Source organism: Umbelopsis ramanniana (genome assembly GCF_025399195.1).
Source record: "Umbelopsis ramanniana AG unplaced genomic scaffold K450scaffold_24, whole genome shotgun sequence".
NCBI lineage: Eukaryota > Fungi > Mucoromycota > Umbelopsidomycetes > Umbelopsidales > Umbelopsidaceae > Umbelopsis > Umbelopsis ramanniana.
The window spans coordinates 208,928-226,262 of NW_026252110.1; the positions used below are offsets into that span (position 1 = coordinate 208,928).

At 42.1% G+C, this 17,335-nt stretch overlaps 8 protein-coding genes across 8 annotated transcripts; 5 read left to right on the top strand and 3 right to left on the bottom strand.

The window, feature by feature from the left end:
* Nucleotides 1-47: 47 nt before the first annotated feature.
* K450DRAFT_239277 (uncharacterized protein) lies at nt 48-925 on the top strand. The gene is made up of 5 exons (XM_051588738.1): nt 48-153; nt 214-461; nt 523-696; nt 777-787; nt 861-925. The coding sequence occupies exons 1-5, from the start codon at nt 119-121 to the stop codon at nt 885-887; spliced, it is 495 nt and encodes a 164-aa protein (XP_051445081.1). The 5' UTR covers nt 48-118; the 3' UTR covers nt 888-925.
* Nucleotides 926-1,330: 405 nt separating this feature from the next.
* K450DRAFT_239280 (uncharacterized protein) lies at nt 1,331-3,538 on the top strand. The gene has a single exon (XM_051588739.1). The coding sequence runs from the start codon at nt 1,350-1,352 to the stop codon at nt 3,462-3,464; it is 2,115 nt and encodes a 704-aa protein (XP_051445082.1). The 5' UTR covers nt 1,331-1,349; the 3' UTR covers nt 3,465-3,538.
* A 628-nt stretch (nt 3,539-4,166) lies between these two features.
* K450DRAFT_239283 (uncharacterized protein) lies at nt 4,167-4,952 on the top strand. The gene is made up of 2 exons (XM_051588740.1): nt 4,167-4,232; nt 4,304-4,952. Exons 1-2 carry the CDS (start codon nt 4,205-4,207, stop codon nt 4,858-4,860), a joined length of 585 nt encoding a protein of 194 aa, XP_051445083.1. The 5' UTR covers nt 4,167-4,204; the 3' UTR covers nt 4,861-4,952.
* Nucleotides 4,953-6,437: 1,485 nt separating this feature from the next.
* On the top strand, nt 6,438-8,802 carry K450DRAFT_239285 (uncharacterized protein). The gene is made up of 8 exons (XM_051588741.1): nt 6,438-6,498; nt 6,731-7,130; nt 7,226-7,260; nt 7,331-7,703; nt 7,763-7,911; nt 7,982-8,156; nt 8,222-8,395; nt 8,458-8,802. The coding sequence occupies exons 2-8, from the start codon at nt 6,759-6,761 to the stop codon at nt 8,587-8,589; spliced, it is 1,410 nt and encodes a 469-aa protein (XP_051445084.1). The 5' UTR covers nt 6,438-6,498; nt 6,731-6,758; the 3' UTR covers nt 8,590-8,802.
* A 13-nt stretch (nt 8,803-8,815) lies between these two features.
* Nucleotides 8,816-9,826, bottom strand: K450DRAFT_239291 (uncharacterized protein). Its single transcript, XM_051588742.1, has 3 exons — nt 9,561-9,826; nt 9,375-9,488; nt 8,816-9,303 (listed from the first exon to the last, which is right to left on the bottom strand). The coding sequence occupies exons 1-3, from the start codon at nt 9,779-9,781 to the stop codon at nt 9,042-9,044; spliced, it is 597 nt and encodes a 198-aa protein (XP_051445085.1). The 5' UTR covers nt 9,782-9,826; the 3' UTR covers nt 8,816-9,041.
* Nucleotides 9,827-10,511: 685 nt separating this feature from the next.
* On the bottom strand, nt 10,512-11,863 carry K450DRAFT_174193 (uncharacterized protein; the record flags this gene model as incomplete). The annotated part of the gene is made up of 3 exons (XM_051584193.1): nt 10,512-11,054; nt 11,114-11,290; nt 11,357-11,863. Coding segments are annotated over 3 exons (1,227 nt in total), but the record flags the coding sequence as incomplete, so codon positions are not given.
* A 1,557-nt stretch (nt 11,864-13,420) lies between these two features.
* On the bottom strand, nt 13,421-15,765 carry K450DRAFT_239293 (uncharacterized protein). The gene is made up of 10 exons (XM_051588743.1): nt 15,431-15,765; nt 15,113-15,355; nt 14,925-15,033; nt 14,710-14,852; nt 14,432-14,630; nt 14,230-14,360; nt 14,096-14,164; nt 13,809-14,033; nt 13,591-13,743; nt 13,421-13,530 (listed from the first exon to the last, which is right to left on the bottom strand). Exons 1-10 carry the CDS (start codon nt 15,611-15,613, stop codon nt 13,468-13,470), a joined length of 1,518 nt encoding a protein of 505 aa, XP_051445087.1. The 5' UTR covers nt 15,614-15,765; the 3' UTR covers nt 13,421-13,467.
* On the top strand, nt 15,419-17,327 carry K450DRAFT_239294 (uncharacterized protein). The gene is made up of 7 exons (XM_051588744.1): nt 15,419-15,770; nt 15,853-15,889; nt 15,968-16,055; nt 16,124-16,209; nt 16,277-16,515; nt 16,576-16,669; nt 16,731-17,327. The coding sequence occupies exons 1-7, from the start codon at nt 15,768-15,770 to the stop codon at nt 17,096-17,098; spliced, it is 915 nt and encodes a 304-aa protein (XP_051445088.1). The 5' UTR covers nt 15,419-15,767; the 3' UTR covers nt 17,099-17,327.
* Nucleotides 17,328-17,335: the final 8 nt, after the last annotated feature.

The window sequence follows — 17,335 nt, forward strand, 5'->3', positions numbered from 1 at the left end:
TGTCTTCCCATTGGCGCTGTGTTCGATTTATTTACTCACACTTTTCAAAAATTTGCATATAAGCGGTCTTTGTCTATTTTTTTGGACGATCGTCTTGTTCTCGACTGCTTACTTAATAATGGAAAAGGCTACATTCGCAGCAGGTTGCTTTTGGTACGAATTTGATTTTGTTGGTCAATGATAGAGATACAACTTACCGACTAATGTACATAGGGGTGTTGAGCATTGCTTTAACAAGCACTACCGTCAGCTTGGTATACAAACCAAAGTTGGTTATTCTGGAGGAGCAACAGAAAAGCCATTATACCCTGAGGTTAAGAAAGACATCACTGGCCATGCTGAATCTATCGAAATTATCTTCGACCCATCCAAAGTTGGCTACGCTGAACTGGTAGAATTCTTTTATAAGATGCACGACCCTACGACTTTGAACTACCAGGGCCCTGATGTTGGCTCCCAGTGTAAGTAGTCGAAAGTGATAAGGAATGGACGATAGATCAAGTTACTGAGAATGCATATTAGATCGATCCGTCATATTTTATCACTCGGAAGAGCAAAAGGAGATCGCTGAGAAAGTAACTGAGGCGGTCCAGAATGCTCACTACCAAGAACAAAAAATTGTCACATTGATTGTGCCTGCTGTTCAATTCTGGGATGCTGAAGAATACCACCAACTTTACTTGGAAAAGAATCCTGGTAAGTCAAATGCGGATACATAGCCGAAAAGTTAATCAATCTGACCAATTATTTTGTATGTGTTTGAATCGGATATATAGAAGGTTATGAAGTAAGTCTTAATGTCCTCTAGATGTACCCTGAGGTTTGTTTGATGGTTACTGACAATAATGTTTCCCGTGAAGTGCCCAACCCATTTCTTGAGATGGTAGATATTTAGAAGCAAATAAACGATTGTATATACACTATATTGCTAGTTTAAGAGTAGCGAAGACTCTGCAGTGGGCTAGTCACAGGCAATACCAAAGGAAAGCCTGTTGCCTTGCCATCTCAATCCCCGTCAATTTTGCTTTAGTTAGTCCCTCAATCGTGGTGGTGTTTAGAAGAACCACTATGTTGTATGGCTCAACCATATAGCTGATAGTATGATTTGCTACGATGGCTAGAAGAATCCCGGTATAAATTTTCAAATAGGTGCTCATAAGGCAGTAGACTCCTATTTTAATACCTGTGGATATGGTTCCAGGGGCAAGACCTGAGGCTGAAACGACATTATCTTTTAAATGACCACCATTTGTGGCAATTGTGGCGATGGGACACGCCTGATTGAACTTCTATAAAATGAATACCCGACTGAGCTGCTGCGTACGTTATTTGCCTTTTTCATCTTTACAATGACCTACGTTAGCGATTCGGTTGGTCAATTGCCTCCCTCCAACTCAAGACAGCCTCAGCCAGCTGTACCGACCCTGACTCCTCAGCAAGTACAGAGTGATTCTGAACCCCATGGTCATCGGCAGTCGGACATTCCCATCCAAGCGAATAAAGAACAAAGCGATCCACGGGCACCTCAAATAACAAACGTCGCGGATAAAGAAACTGTTTATCAACGGATCCTGCTTATAAATGGAAGAGCTGGTCCAACTGATAGGAAATTCGAAACAACGGTAACCGTCGTCACCCATGGATTCCCAGCCATTCACTGGCCGTGTGTGGATTCACACTTTAAAGCTCTGGTGCACCTGGTGCCTGGACCAAATACAATATCATTCATTATGAATGAACCGAATGGACAGCAACATACAACTCACTTTCATGTAACATATGTTCCTCTTACACAAAACGGTCCTTTGTATCTAGTTATCATGCTGGCATCTGATTCTCCTGCAACATTTGATGTACCACCAGAGAAGCGGCAAGAAAACTGTTTGGACGTAGCTATCGAAAAGTTCCGTATGTGTGCATACATGTGGCAAGCCTTTATGTCTGAGCAATTTTATCGTAATGGAATGGGTCGTCGCGCACTCCGACTTGACGAAAGGTTCATCCCAGATACCATTTCAGCCCAGGACAAAGGAACATTGCGTCAAACAGCTTATGTCCACGTCATAAGGTCGCGAAGAACCCTCAAGGAGTGGAGAGATTTACGACGTGCACAGCAAAGCCCTGACCGGGAGGATGACTTCCAAGATTTATTTTCTCTTTTCATAGAAGGGCTTAGAGACTACGGAGCTCCGTTCGACAAGCAATGTACTGTTGCTGGACTGATGTTGGACTCTCATTGGGACGTGAAAACCAACGTAACTAGGGCTCATGCAGCATTAGGCGGTGGAACTGGTGATTTGTCGTTAGGTATATTTGGATCCCACCTAACACATGCGTGGCCGCGCAACATCGAAGATATCGTTCCAGCATTCATGAACACTACCAAAACCGACACCCGATATGTGGCCAATGATGCCAATGAGTCCGGAGAATGGTGGAAAGCGGCCAATATTGGTATGGGAGCTATGTTGCACGAAGTGGGCCATGCTCATACTCTTACGCATACGGCAAGCGGCATCATGAGCCGTGGATACAACAACTGGAATCGGACATTCATGGTAAAAGAGCCTGGCTTAGCTCCCATACCTCCTCACCAAGAAAATGGCTCACACTGGCACCGGGTTGATATGCTGCGTCTTCGCTTCCACCGGGCTTTCCGTATACCAGAAGACGGCTATTGGGCGCCAAAAAGCGATGTTGGACCCACCTTTGCACCGCTTGCAAGCAATAAAGTAACCATTTCCGCTCCAGCTGGATTATCTATGCTGGAACTCATAGTCAATGGGTCCTATCGAACGCATCTTGAATGGCCAGAACCTCATGATCAGCCTACATCCTACATCGTAGACATAGATCAGATGAAAAAGAAGGCAAATTGCGGCCCACACGAGAGACTCAGGTTGGAGGCAACTTCCTGCAACTCTCAATCATCGGATGTAGACAACGTCGACGAATTCGTAAGGAACCACATTATAACCTTACCAGGTGTTCCAGGAGTTGTTTTCAAGAGTATGCCACTCGGCCATAGGGGCCTGAATGGTGATCAGAAATCATCCGTTATCCTGCTTCCGACACCCCAACGATATCTTGTAAGCATACGTGTACACCACGGAGGGTTTTTCGATGGTATGGTCTTTCGATGGAGCGACGGCACAAGTAATGTTCTCGGTACGCAAGGTGGTGGTGCCACCGAATTTAACTTGAAGCCAGGCGAATATCCGACCAAGTTTATTGTTCGAAGCGGCGGTTGGGTAGACGGGCTACAAATCCTTACAAACACCGGACGAGCAAGCCCTTGGTTCGGAGGTCAAGGAGGAGGACTCGCTGAATTAGAAGCACCAGCTGGCCAACAATTGGTTGGGCTGTATGCCACTTCTGGAGCTTGGATGGATAGCATTGGCATTATGTATAACTCAAGCTCAGGTAGCCCTCCTCCGTATGTACGATATCAATCCAGACCGTAGGGTGGGGGAATGCATTCAACGATACCTCAGAGCTGACGAATTCTTGTCGTTCTTGTGATAACACCTGTATCCTTCGTGAAATGACAATGATTGACAGCATACCTTTCACTTTGTATCATAAATGCAGAGATTGTACCGATTGTATTCTTTATTTATTTAGTTGAGCACAGAAAGACCACTTTAACGCTGTAAATGAAATGAAATCTCGATACATGAAATCTCGATACCTTATAATTTGTTGCCCGTTATGTACGGTGGACAGCTTTGCAATATTCATGACACCACACGCATTAAATGATCGCTTTACAGGCATGTCATTTTTTAGGCATAAATTTTCACAGCGTATATGACAAGAATTATCTGATATACATGTGAAGCGTATACCGATGGATAATGAAACGACAGCTTTCGCATTAAATTATGATATTCCAACAGCCGCTGCTTTTGAAACCAAAGTTCTTAAGAATGTCCGGAAGGTCATATCTGCTGTGCCTGATATGATGAATGGATTAAGCGATTTGAGAGATCTAATTGCATACAGGAAGGTCGAGTCAACTTAGCTTTCGAAAGCATCTAGACTGGCAGAGTAGGGGTTCTCTGTTTGCGACACATCGCACAGAAAAAGTGCATTTTCCCAAGACTTGTGACTTGCGCCAGAAAAAAGCACCGTGTGCACGCAACATAAAGCTTGTTCAGTTTTGAACTCTTTCATTACGCTTTATATTTTCCCATTGTGAATTATGAGTCTTGTCTACGGGTATGAAATAGGTAAGTTTTCCTGCTACACGAGCCTATTGATAGCAACCCCGCTCACTCATATAAACGTGGGTGGCATATAGAAGGAGATACAGCCGGTGGTAATGGCCGCATTGTGGTTCCTCCTTTGCTTAAGGACAAAATCACTGTTTCAACTTCCTCTAACACCAACAAGTGGGTCTTTATTGGTAGCCGTGCCGAAATTCTTCACTGGATCCGTCAGCATTCCAATCTCATCTTAGAGAATGCTATATTTTCAGGCGGAGACCGTCCATCGTTTCACACTCACAATGAAGTGGTTATCGATTTGCTCAACTATAGCGACCCAGAGCAGTCTTTCTTCCAGTATGTTCGATCTTACGTGAAGACGGATAACAACATTGATAAGGTGAAGGTGGAAATCAGACCCAAAGTCGAGAGTAAAGACCAAAATATCATGACCGCATGCCGAATCATTGTCAATTCGGGCGTCTCATTGGCCTCGATTGTTGACAATTTGGAGGAAAAGTGGAACGCCCCTGGTGCCAGCTATGTGCAACAAGCAGTTGATTTATTCAATGAAGTGCCTGGACCACAGCATGTGTTGAGCTCGGATGTGCCAGTTGGCGTTCAAACCGAGAGTCGCCAGCCAACTATCTGAACTGTTTCAATTGCCAGCTTCATAATTGGCCTTATTGTTCATAATCCAAATATATATTTTACTTATATTTCATAAATACTATGATCTCCTCTATCTTTATCATATCTTCCACTTGTTTTGCTGAGAAGACCGTGTTCTGGCTGTACCCGCCATCACCACAACAAGAAGGCGAAAGGGATTGCTTGCTGAAATTGTGCCAAACTGTCAGTTACTCATACCTGAAATATCTTAGTCCGTGATTAGGCAGTTCAGTATCAATGGCTTCGTTTTTAGCTGTGCTGTAATCTGACATTGGACTCGTTCTGGAGCATCGAAGAGACGCCAAACTAAGCTGCAGTAGAATACAGAATGGGTGATCCATACCTTGTGATGCTTACGTCAGCTAAAGGTACCCTAGTTCTGCAGTGCTCTGTACCAAGGTAGTTTGCTTCTCAGCAAGCATACTGACACACGTTGCGCAGGCACAGTTTGCATCAAGCTAACACTCCTATTAAGGAGAGGTAGCCAAGGAGCGCGGAGGCGAGTTTGAGCCTCACACAACGCCACAGTCGCTTGTGAATTTCCTCAGCGTACCTCACGTGGCAGCTCAAATATCGAGTACATTGCCTGCTCAAAGCATAGACGGAATTGTTGCGCCAGCTTTGAAATTACATCTGTCTACCAAAAAAGCTTGACCTTCTTCAAATCGGTATCTTCTGACACCGAAGGAATTGGAAGCTGTGGTGTCGTATAAATCCTCTAGTTCCACAATCAGCCTCGTCCTCCAACTGTGGAAAATGTACTTGTGGTACTCATGTGGGGGCATTCATCAGATTATCTTATGGGGAACAGCGCAGAGGGCTAAAAAATAGACAGAGTGAAGATATAAAAATTTGAAGGAAGAAAACCTCATATCGGCAGCATCCCATCCTGTTATTGTCCTTGGCAAACTACTTCGACCTCTGGATCTTCTCTTTTACTGCGTTTGAAATTTATTGGCCGAATTGAAGAGCATAAATTACAGCCACATGTTGTCCTACGCCAACTTCTTCATTAAATTTAAAGTGAGCGTTTTTGAAATCATTGCCGGACATCATTCCGGGCAAAAGAAGACGTAAAGAATAACGTTATGACTTGGTAGGTGTCCGACTGAAGCAAGCAGGCTAAAGCTGCAGCGGTATCGGACCCAGATCCCGCCAAGATCATTATTATGATGAGCGGAGCATTTGAAAGCACGTTCTTCGCAACAGCGTAAGTTCCACAGATGAAGTAGCAACTACGTAGTCAAACAATGATGGTGGCGCCTTCTAACCATTCCTCCTGCAGACCCAAGAAAGACTTTCCGAAGCAGTATCTTCTCCTGTAGCAAAGCCAACTGGCCCTTGGCAAATACCTCAATGTCGTCAACAACTTAGACGATCACAAGGGATATATCCCCAATCAAAATTGGTACCAACAATTACGCTCTTCTAAATTAGGGGAAACTTGGCACAAAAAAGGAAACTGTGTGGCGTGTCATTCCGTAAAAAGATTATTCTGGCCGTTCTACAACCCACTCCAGTCTCATATAAAGAAGTCAAGACAGATCAGCCTCACTTGGCATTTTCTGCTTTTTTGCATAGACTCAAATTTTACGCATCTTTTCACCCTACTCATTAAGTAAGTTGACACACATATAAACCCCTCTTCCTTTGGCGAGCAACCGAAAAACAACAAGGAAGATATTTCATCGTCCTATTGGCAATCTCTTACTTTACCCAAAATTGGTACGACCATTACTACGACAAAAGCAAGCTCAGATCGTACATCGCCTATAAATTTTATTATCCCTCTTCTTTCCACCAATGTCTGTTAAGACAAACAGTTCATTTACTAGCGAATCATTCTACAGAGCAAAAGACGCATCTCAAGAACATATTATGATGCAAGAACAACCAACTTCGTCTGACCAAAAGTTGACAGCCAGAACACTTTCATGGAAGCGAGATCAGACCAATGGCGACTCATCTTCAGTCAACAATGTTGTCCGCAGCCCAGACGAGATCGAAGCAGCACCCGAAGAAGAGAAGAAAAAGCGATGGATAGAACCCACTGCCAGACAAGGCTTTAATGCCATTGTCAGATCTAGTTGGCTCAATGTCCTCTTGGTTTTCATACCTGTCGGCATTGCATCGCATTTCATGACTAGCTGGCCAGCCACTATCCCATTTATCTTCAACTTTATAGCTATTATCCCTTTGGCAAAACTATTAGGCTTTGCAACCGAAGACTTGTCTCTGCGAGTTGGAGAGGTAATGTCTTCATTAATGCGCGTACCATAATAAATGGTAGCCACCCACTAATCAACCCTGATTTAATTTTAATTTCTCTTTTTTTTGAATTACAGGTTCTTGGCGGTCTGTTAAACGCAACTTTTGGAAAGTAAGTTCAACTATATTCTTTTATTGAAACTCCATGCAATCGAAAAGCTTATTCACATGCAATTAACTAGTGCCGTTGAATTGATTGTGTCAATCATCGCCCTTGTGCAAGGCTTGGTTACCGTTGTACAGGCGTCTATGCTGGGATCTATCTTATCCAACTTACTTCTTGTGTTGGGAATGTGCTTCTTTTTCGGCGGCCTCAAGTTCAAGGAGCAAAGCTTTAACGTCACAGCCGCTCAAACCTCTGCATCTTTGCTCTTCATTGCTACCAGCTCACTTTTACTTCCTGCTGCCTTCTATGGCTCTGCCTATGGTCTCAGTAACGAAAACAAAGCCGATGTTACAAAAGAAATTTTAAGCATTTCCAGAGCTACCTCCATCATTTTGTTGATCATCTACGCCGGATTTCTGTTTTTCCAATTGAAAACACACAAGTCTTTCGTAAGTCCTATACTATGCTTACCCTTATACATTGTGCAATTATTGAGTTATCGTTTCAGTTCTTGGAAGCTCCTAAAGAAGCCGGTAAATTTGAACGCAGCAATTCACGTCTCGTGCGTTCCGATACGGAAGCAGCTGCTGGCAATCAGAATGAAGAAGAGGAAGAAGAGGAAGCACCCTTGATGCCCTTGTGGATGTCCATGGTTTTGTAAGTACCTTCATGATGAGTCATTCTTATATATATGCGTACTGATGTATATTTTTTGTCTCTTTGTCAGGTTGACTGTTATCACTGTATTTGTTGCCGTTTGCGCCGAATTCTTAGTTGATGCAATCAGTGCTGTTTGTGAGGCCTGGGGTGTGTCACAAACCTTTGTTGGTTTGGTTTTGCTTCCCATAGTAGGAAATGCCGCTGAACATGTCACCGCCGTCACTGTTGCCATAAAGAATAAGGTAAACCCGTTATTTCGACTTTGAACGGAGCGTCTCGAACATATATTTTAACCATATTTATACAGATGGATCTAGCCCTCGGTGTCGCGGTTGGTTCTTCCATGCAGATTGCACTTCTCGTTACCCCACTTATGGTCATTATAGGATGGATCATCAATCAGCCCATGAGCTTGTACTTCAATCTCTTTGAAACCGCTGTTATGGTCATCGCTGTCTTGATGGTCAACTATCTCATCATGGTATGTCTTCGTTTATTGTTATGTATATAGTCATACCCGTATTAACACATCCCCTAATGCAGGACGGAAAGAGTAACTGGCTTGAAGGCTTAATGCTTTTCTGCGTGTATATTATCATTGCTATTTCAATTTATTACTACCCAGCAAATGACGGTGACTCCTTGTCAACTGCAACAAACTCAACTTCAACGTAAATCATATTGCTCGACTTGACCTACAAAAAGGTTTATCGAGACCTTGACATAGTCTTTAGTTTATAGTTATAGAGACCTGTTGACTATTTAATGTAACCAAAAATTTCCCGCATCTGAACACAAAGCATTGTGGTTTTCCATTTTTCATTATTGAACACATAAGGAGAAGTAATCAAAAGGTGTTACCAAGGAGTCAGTAACGGAGGAATACTATAAAATTTGAATGATTCTAAATAAACCCAAAATTAGCGGCCGGGCCAATGCCAGGTATCCTTACATCGTGGAAATGCTACTGTACAAATGTGAAGACAGATGGGAAAGAGTATAATGATGGCATTGCAAAAAGATGGTGAAAGAAGTTGTGGGGTGGTAAGTCTGCATCCATAGGCTCCCTTTGTTCCGACAACTCTAAAGTAAAGTTGGTGAATGGATGTGCTATCGCATGTACTTGTTCATTTCTTGATTTCGTCTTCTTCTTCTTCATCATCATCTTCTTCTTCATCGTCTTCATCATCATCACTGAAGTCATCAAAATCGCTACCCAAATCGAAGTCATCGTTGTCGAAGTCTTCAGCTTTGATATGTGACAAATCATCGCCACGCTCCAATTTCCGAAGGTATGATCTACGTTGTCTAAGGGTCATTCTGTTCAATAACCGCTCAAGTTCCTGTCCTTCTCTCTGTAGATCCTTGTCCGTTTTGATATCCGATTTGCTAAGCATTGAATCACTGTTAGAACCATGAAAGTACGGCGGTATGTCAACTCACATAAAATCTTTACCAACCTTGTAACAATCTCTTTACTCTCTAAACACTTGGCGCAAACCTTTCTCTTGCAGGCACAGTCATCGCACAAAACGTGGTAAGCTTCTTTGATTGACTTTTGCTGACAGCTGGTACTGGAGAGCAAAACAAGATTAGTATCCAATTCAATGGTGATTCGGCACAAAACAACAATGAATAATACATACCACTTCTTTGGTGCTGTCAATGGCTTATACTTCTTGTACTTCTTTCGCCACAGAATGACTTCGGTGCATCTATCGCAAAGTCCATAAACTGGGAGAGCGTTGATAATTCTCGTTTTCTTCGAGTTCTTGTTAGGCTTCCATGCAGTTGAGTTCTGATGAGCTTGAGCCTTCTTCTTATTATTTCCTTTTCTCTGTGTAGATTTATTCTCGTACACAGACATTGCAAATGGTGATCAGCTCGGTTTTCGAGATTCCACAAAACTTGCTTGTTACTGAAAAAAAAAAAGTCTCTCCATTGTGACTTGATTTTTTTTTCCTATTCGAGTTTCTAGAATCGTCACATGACTGGCAAGTATGAATGGGTGGAAATCAAAGCTCCTAACACAATGACACATTTTGGCTCTTACATCTGTGAGAAACTCTTAACAAAAGGCGTACGGTTATGCTTCATCCTGATAAAGTCTCATAAGATTTCGTCGAAAATATCTTCTTCCATTCTTACAGTATTCCTCAACATAAACCTCGTATGGGTTCACGATATCTCTGGCCAAGGATCCAAAATATCAGTTCTCTTCAAGCTCGCTTACAAGGTTATATCATTAACGATTACTTCTTCAATTGCTTAAACAACAACAATCAAAAAGTGAGCACTTTAAATCGCTAGATAGCAAAAGATGAATCATAATGGGGATAGTAATACAGCCAGTTCTTCTCGAAAATGGCAAATTTGACCTCGATAATCTTTCTGCTTTACAGTCTTCTGTATCTAATTTTTTGACTATGAGCATATCCTGAAGCTCATGTAACGCATATCTTGTGATTTATTGTTGTACTTAAAGATGTTAAGATCAGCTGTATCATACGTGTTAAATGAAGACAAAGAATTATACCAAAAAAATAAAAAAAGATGATAAATGAGAAAAATGCTATTTCGCATGACCATTCACCAATTCACTCATTCATTACTGGCATTCGAGACCTTAGAGTCTCTTCTAATACTTGTTGTACTATCGATAAATCTCGATCCAGTCTGGTTCGCCAGTTGTTCACGGTCCCTCTAATAGCAGGTTTCCCGTTCCATACCGTCGAACTGACGTACGTTTTTTCTGTCTTCTTGATAGCGTCGATGAATTCGTCGTTTCCTCCAGGATGCGCCCATTGTTTGGCCGAGACGCGGAATAAGAATGTGTGGAGGTAAACTGGGGTAAGGAGCTCCAAGTCCGGATGTAAATCTATCCATTCACCTAAGCTTACCGCAAACTTGCAATTATTCTCGAATAATTCTTGGTACCCCTTGGCTCCATAGGTCAGCAGCGACATGTACAATGGTAGAGCTCTAAATCGACGAGAGTATTCGATACCAACGTCCATAGGTTGAGGAACGATGGTCTTGGCGGATTCAAGGTATGCTGCCTTGACTCCTCCAAAAACTTCTAAGCACATATCGATGTGCTTGGTGTAAAACAATCCACAGTCATAAGGCACGTTTAACCACTGACGTTATGTGTTAATCATCAGTTAAAACAAGCGAACAATGGCAAGCAGTTACATACCTTGTGAGCATCAGAAGTCATACTATCTGCCAATTCAATATGCGCAGCAGATGAGGCATACGAAGGCATAGCTCGAGCATACATACCATACGTTGCATCAATATGCAACCAAGCATCATACTTGGTACATAGCGCTCGAATCTTGTCTATATCGGCCGTGAATCCACCAGTGTTAACCTGAATCAATTTGTATCCGAGTAAATTGGTCATGGTAGCTACCGCAAAAAATCAAAGCATTTGTACCTCACCACACCCAACAGAAACAATAGAGGCTTCGGAATCACCATCTTTTTGTTCTTTGAGAATTTTCTCTAGTCTTTTCAAGTCCCAATTGCAGCCTCGATTGTCCAAAGAGACGTCGATATAGTTACTACGTCCTATTCCGGCCACTCCAACTGATTTGACAACACTTGAATGAGCGCGACCACCGATGATTTTGATAGTTTTGCCACAGAAACCATCTTCTGCGACGTTGATATTGAATCGTTTCTTTGCAACCCACTGTCTGCCAATTAAAATGCCAGTGAGATTGCTTGCTGTTGCTCCTGTAGTTAGAACTTTTCCTGGAAATGCATCTCTTGGGATATGGCCGAGGTCTAGGACCATATCAAGTGCCAACTGTTCGATTGTGAAGGCATTTGATTCCTTTGGTTGATGTAAAATTATATTCAAATCATATAATGTTGTCAAAAAGTCACCAACAATAGCCGCTGGAGTTGTTCCTCCCATGATCAAGCCAAAATACCTAGAAAAGTTATATAGTCAATCAAGTGAAGCAAAACTTGTCATATCTATGCAAATGTTCACCTTGGCCCATTCATATTTGGAGCATTATTCAACACGTTTTCAAGCATTTGAGAGAGTGTTTTGTCAAGAGGCTGGCCCCATTCTGGAAGGCGGGTTGATATCAAGAGTGCTTCCTCCTCTTCGTGATTGTGATTCAGCTGAACAACAGGTAGATCATGCACATTGTCATTGCGATCAAGAGCAATTTGGACAACTTGCTCCAAAGCGGCTTGGAACTCGCTTCGAGAGATATGCATCGTTTAAAATGACAAGCAGAAGCTAAAAAGAAGTATTTAATTGGAATCACTACACTAGATGATGCCTCTTATGTTAATTATTCTGGTGAAAATGATGTGCAACTTTGGCTTGTATAGCAGTATGCCAATAGGAGCCTCCAAATATTGACACCCAGGGATGCATATTCCGATCATCTAAGCTGTCATATAATTTCCCAAATGCATCGATCTTAGGGATGCATATAACGTTATTGTTATGAACAGCTTAAATAAGTTCAAGTTCTCCTTTACTGGGGTAAGGCTAACGAACTTTCCAGAAAACAAAAAAAGCCCGCGCAAAAGGGATTGCATGTTACCCCATCACAAAGCTTATTTGTCGAATCCAGACATAACAGATTACGAAAAAGGAGAAGAAATGACGGACAGCAGCAGAAGCTTTTAATGAGAAGACATCCTCTGTTCGACGTTGCGCGGTTGGACAACGCCACTATTTTATGGTAATTGTGACCATAGCATTTGCATTGCTTATTTGGGGCGACTGCAATTGTTCCTTCATATTACGCGTCCACAACAAAAGCATAGATGGGAGGAAGAGTCCCCTTCAATACTAGTAAATACCCGTATAATGAAGAATTATTTATTCAGAGCCATTCATGAGCTTTCCGTTCAAGGGTTGCCTGAATTCAAGTTTTTCATTCATTGATTCAAATTCAAGCATTGAATTTATGTTAGTAGTAGTCACTAGCAAACAAAAAGGAGACATAAGGCAATGCAGTGGGATACCCTCAGTTATTTAGACAAATGTAGGAGCTAAACGGAAGCCTAATAAAGGAATAACAAGCCTTCGACGGAGACCACAAATAGAGCCATTAAGTCTTTTCAGACATATTACATGGCGATGGATCTGATGACATCGAAACTATACGTTTTTCCTGTTATTTTTACGCCTGCAGTAGTGCGAGCAAACACCCGCGTTACTCACAAACTTTTATATGCTGGACAAGATTTAGCTTCAACGTGGAGAACCCATGCTAACATGCTAAGCAGGGAAGTGTGTCTAACGTTAGGACAGCTTTAGATATCTACATTTCAAATATTTGCAATACGTGAAAACATTTTCTCCTCCGATAAACGAACGACCGTTAATAAAAGTCCCTGACGATGAGCTTCCTGCATCAGCGAGGGGCATCACGAGCTTCATTTTTGCCGATCCAAATGTCAATACAGCTGGGTTGCTGTCATACAAATTGACTTCTGTTTGTTGTTTCCACCAATGCCCTCAATCTACGGCCTGCGATACATACGCAAATCACATCATTGTGTGCTTTATTATCAATTTTCTTCTACATGAATAGCTTCCAAAGTATTGATAACATCCTTCCAGTCCCTCAATGCCTGAGTTAAGCTGTTAGAAGGATGCATACAAATTGTGCAATGATCGACTAGTAGGCTCACCTTAGTATAAAATTCCGTTTTCACACCAGTATAGCCTTCGAGAGCGTTCTTAATTTCGACAGTTCGAGATTCCTCAAAGTACTTGTATTCTCTCTCCACTTGATCTGAAAATGAAGTTGACACTTCTTTGCTTTGCTCAGTTGCCTCTTGCAACTACAATGATCAATGTTATTAAAAAGGTAATGTTGCTAGCACCAACGCTGGGAGTAACGGCTTACTTCTCGGATACGCATATCCAATTTGAGGATCTTCTCCCTTCTCATTTTCTCCGAATCGATACCTCTGGCTTCTTGTATCTTGTCAGTAAGGTAGCCGGTAATATTGAGGCCACGATCCATCATTGACGGATGCATAGTCCTTTCTCGCTCCTTCTCTGTTGCTGCCAAATACTCTGTCAACTCCTCGTAATCAACTTGCTTTTGGTCGCGTAATTTCAAGACGGTCTGCAATACAAGGTCTTAATACTGTGCTGCCGCTTTCATTTCCATTTCGTCGTGTATCTCACCTTAACGGCAGTACAATATGCGATGTACTCGTGTATTTCACTGATCCAATCAGCCTCGCCCTTGTCAGACTTAGAGAAAACTACGTCAATAGATGCATAACAGGTATCTTTTTTTTCAGTAACTCGCTACTAACCAGATTTTTCATAGCTCTTGAGTACTCAGTTGCTGTTTCCGCAAATCGCAGTATTGGAACTGTAATGCCGCTTTCAAGATTCGCTAGCCCTTGCATACTGCTAGCGAATTCCTTGTAATCTTGGGAGAGCTCTATTTCAAAGGGCAAACTTTTGCATAAACGTCCGGTTTGACAAACAAATATTTCATGCTTACGACCTTACCTTCTTGTCGTTTGTTGGTTCGATTCAGAGTCTTCTCGATTAGAGTCAAGTTCTCCTCCAGTTTATCCAACTGTTCTTTCATATTTACAAACCGTTCGTCTGGATTCTTAATTTTACTGAATGCATTGAGCAATGAATCACTAAAGGTATCAAGCATGGTCTCTTGTTGTTCGCGTAATGCACGAGCAGAGGTATCGTTCTAGAATGAGTATGAGTGATAAATTATAGTCATGAATTAGCGGAAATTATAGAAACTTTCAAGTGCATGACCTACTTACAAATTTCGGTGACTCCAGGAACATCTCAAAAAATTCGGCGTTGCTTAGTATAGGGTGTCTACCAATCCTTTCAACAAAGTTTTGCAAGCTGGCTCTTCGCTTTTCCACAAAATCACCTCCGAAGCGGTCTCCTCGGACATACTCTGATTATAAAATTCATCAATAAATCATGCTAGTCATCGGTAACTCATAGGGCTTGATAAAAGTTAGCTTACCCATCCGATGCTTCTCGGGTAAAGAAGGAACAAAGCAAGCGGGGAAATGAGCATTTAATACATTATATAACCAAACAAAGTCTTGAAAACGTCTTCGCACTGATGCTTTCTGAAATATTTAAAAACACACATCAGAGATACTGAAAAGTGACATTCATGTACCAACAACGTAAACTGTGGATACTTACATCGGAGGTGATCAGATAAGACATGTACGTGGATTGGCCATCCGTTTCCTTCTCAGGGTCCGATACTCGAATGTTTCGGTCTGTAATAATATGAGTCGTCTTGTAGGCGCTTGTTGAAGGGTTATTATAGATAGTTGTTGGGGCAAGCTGTGATTCGAGGTAAGGATTGAAGACGGGTCGATTAAGGTCGTAGTTGGTGGAATAGGTGTCGGTGAGATTACTTGTCGAAGCTAATGAGTCATTCTGTTCATAATGGTATTATTATTATTATTATTATTATTTGATTTTTTTCTCACAGGGCCATGCTTCTATGCTTACTTGGCTTTCAAAGTTATTGTCGAGCTTCAAGGTACTGTTCATGGAATCTGCAATGTCCGACAATGGGTCAATAGTAGCCGTGTCAGCATGTCGACTTTTGCCGAGGGGGCTACTATCGTCCATTCCGGTGGTAGCATCTTGTATATCCCACTGAACGCTGTCATATTCGTCGGTTTCTTCCATGATGTACTGGAGTGAGCGCACTTCGAAGGCCAAGTCGAATGACTTAAAACGGTCAGCCAAGCAAGCGGGGAATGATCACGTGTGACTGTCTTCCAAGCTCAATGGCTTCACAGCTCGAGAATCGCGACGCTGTTCTTGAAGTTGAAGAGAGGAAATGGTAAGTTGTGTTCTCCACAAAGAGTAGACAAATGCGCGGAATCCCTTGAACTAAGACTTACGTCTACATGACTTTAATGTAGCCCACTACATATATACCAACTGTGGTCAAAGATGACGGTAATAATCTCGACCAAGCGCCAAACAACGATTCGGAAAAGTATCATATAAACTAATGCCACAACAAATAACTTTTAGCTCACAGAGAAGGAGTTTGGGGTGTAGCCTGGTCATCTGTGACCGATACGGTTATAACTGGATCGTTGGACTGCACTGTAAAATGCTGGTAAGGGGATTCGGTTAAACCTCATCCATTTATATCACACGGATAGTTGATGGACATGACATTTGTAGGGATGGAGCATCCGGAGACGAAAAATTCAAACTGGAAGGACATAGTACAGGAATCATTTCTGTGGATACCAATAGGAGTGGATCATGTAAGTCAAATCAGTATTGTTATTGTCACATTTTAGTACTTCTGACAAGTGTTGTATTCAATGCCAGTGGCTATATCAACATCAATCGATTCAAACATTCGTGTATGGGATTTGGAAAATGAAGGAAAGCTATTACATAGCATTTCAGCGCCACCAGGAGAGGCATGGACATCCAAGTGCAGCCCTGATGGATCACATTTCGCTTCTGGCTCATACAGCGGCCATCTGAACATTTACAATATTGAGAGTGGTCAACAAGTGTCATCGCTAGCAACAAAGAAGCAATTCATCATGTCAACTGCATATGTAAGTCTTATGATATCAGAGTTACCGAGATGCTGGCGAACCAACTGACCCTGTCAATAGAGTGCGGATGGCAAATACTTGGCCTGTGGAGCCGAAACTGGCATCATATATGTCTTCGATGTTGAAACTAGTCAGTTGGTACACACATTATCAGGTATGTTTCCAAATCTATGTCCAAATTCTGTGATTCACCTATTCAATATTACGATATTTAGGACATGCAATGGCCGTTCGAACGTTATCGTTTGCTGCTGATTCTCGAACGTTAATAAGTGGATCAGATGATAAACGGATTCATGTGTATGATGTTGAACATGGACAAGTGGCAGCGGCACTCACTGGTCACAACGACTGGGTTTTGTCGGTGGCATCAAATCCCAATATCTCCAAACAGCAAATGGCAAGCGCAGGTTCAGACAAACAAGTCAAGATATGGGATCTTGGAATGCGACAAGTTCTGGAAACTCACGAAGTCCATGTAGACCAAGTCTGGGGTGTTTGCTGGAATTCAGAAGGTACAAAACTTGTATCTGCTTCTGACGACAAATCTATCAAGTGGTTTGCTGCTAGCGGCTCAGGATAGACAATGTGTATCGATGCACCATTCTGTAAAGATGATCATGATAGAAAGTTCAGTAGTTAGAATTCAATGTTTAGCTGCAAGTGATTGACGGCCAAGGAAAGGAAGTACGCGATGGTATAAAAGTGCTACTGCCAGCGACTTTCAATTTCTACCTCCCTTAATTACAGAAACCAATTTCAGTTTGTCGGCCCAATTAAACACGCAAAAAATTATTTTTTTGGCACCCAAATTTTTTTT

Bases quoted from the DNA above. Each gene is read 5' to 3' on its own strand.
- K450DRAFT_239291 (XM_051588742.1), bottom strand. From the start codon at position 9,781: ATGTCTGTGTACGAGAATAAATCTACACAGAGAAAAGGAAATAATAAG. The intron at 9,489-9,560 runs GTATGTATTATT...TTTGCTCTCCAG, and splicing joins TTGACAGCACCAAAGAAGTG to TACCAGCTGTCAGCAAAAGT. The intron at 9,304-9,374 runs GTTGGTAAAGAT...TTCAATGCTTAG, and splicing joins AGTAAAGAGATTGTTACAAG to CAAATCGGATATCAAAACGG.
- K450DRAFT_239285 (XM_051588741.1), top strand. From the start codon at position 6,759: ATGATGCAAGAACAACCAACTTCGTCTGACCAAAAGTTGACAGCCAGA. The intron at 8,157-8,221 runs GTAAACCCGTTA...ATATTTATACAG, and splicing joins CTGTTGCCATAAAGAATAAG to ATGGATCTAGCCCTCGGTGT. The intron at 8,396-8,457 runs GTATGTCTTCGT...CCCCTAATGCAG, and splicing joins TGGTCAACTATCTCATCATG to GACGGAAAGAGTAACTGGCT.
- K450DRAFT_239293 (XM_051588743.1), bottom strand. From the start codon at position 15,613: ATGGAAGAAACCGACGAATATGACAGCGTTCAGTGGGATATACAAGAT. The intron at 14,631-14,709 runs GTAAGTAGGTCA...TACTCATTCTAG, and splicing joins TCCTGGAGTCACCGAAATTT to AACGATACCTCTGCTCGTGC. The intron at 13,531-13,590 runs GTGAGCCTACTA...AGCTTAACTCAG, and splicing joins AAACGGAATTTTATACTAAG to GCATTGAGGGACTGGAAGGA.
- K450DRAFT_239277 (XM_051588738.1), top strand. From the start codon at position 119: ATGGAAAAGGCTACATTCGCAGCAGGTTGCTTTTG. The intron at 154-213 runs GTACGAATTTGA...TAATGTACATAG, and splicing joins TTCGCAGCAGGTTGCTTTTG to GGGTGTTGAGCATTGCTTTA. The intron at 462-522 runs GTAAGTAGTCGA...AATGCATATTAG, and splicing joins CCCTGATGTTGGCTCCCAGT to ATCGATCCGTCATATTTTAT.
- K450DRAFT_239280 (XM_051588739.1), top strand. From the start codon at position 1,350: ATGACCTACGTTAGCGATTCGGTTGGTCAATTGCCTCCCTCCAACTCA.
- K450DRAFT_239283 (XM_051588740.1), top strand. From the start codon at position 4,205: ATGAGTCTTGTCTACGGGTATGAAATAG. The intron at 4,233-4,303 runs GTAAGTTTTCCT...GGTGGCATATAG, and splicing joins TGTCTACGGGTATGAAATAG to AAGGAGATACAGCCGGTGGT.
- K450DRAFT_239294 (XM_051588744.1), top strand. The intron at 15,890-15,967 runs GTAATAATCTCG...AATAACTTTTAG, and splicing joins AACTGTGGTCAAAGATGACG to CTCACAGAGAAGGAGTTTGG. The intron at 16,670-16,730 runs GTATGTTTCCAA...TACGATATTTAG, and splicing joins GTTGGTACACACATTATCAG to GACATGCAATGGCCGTTCGA.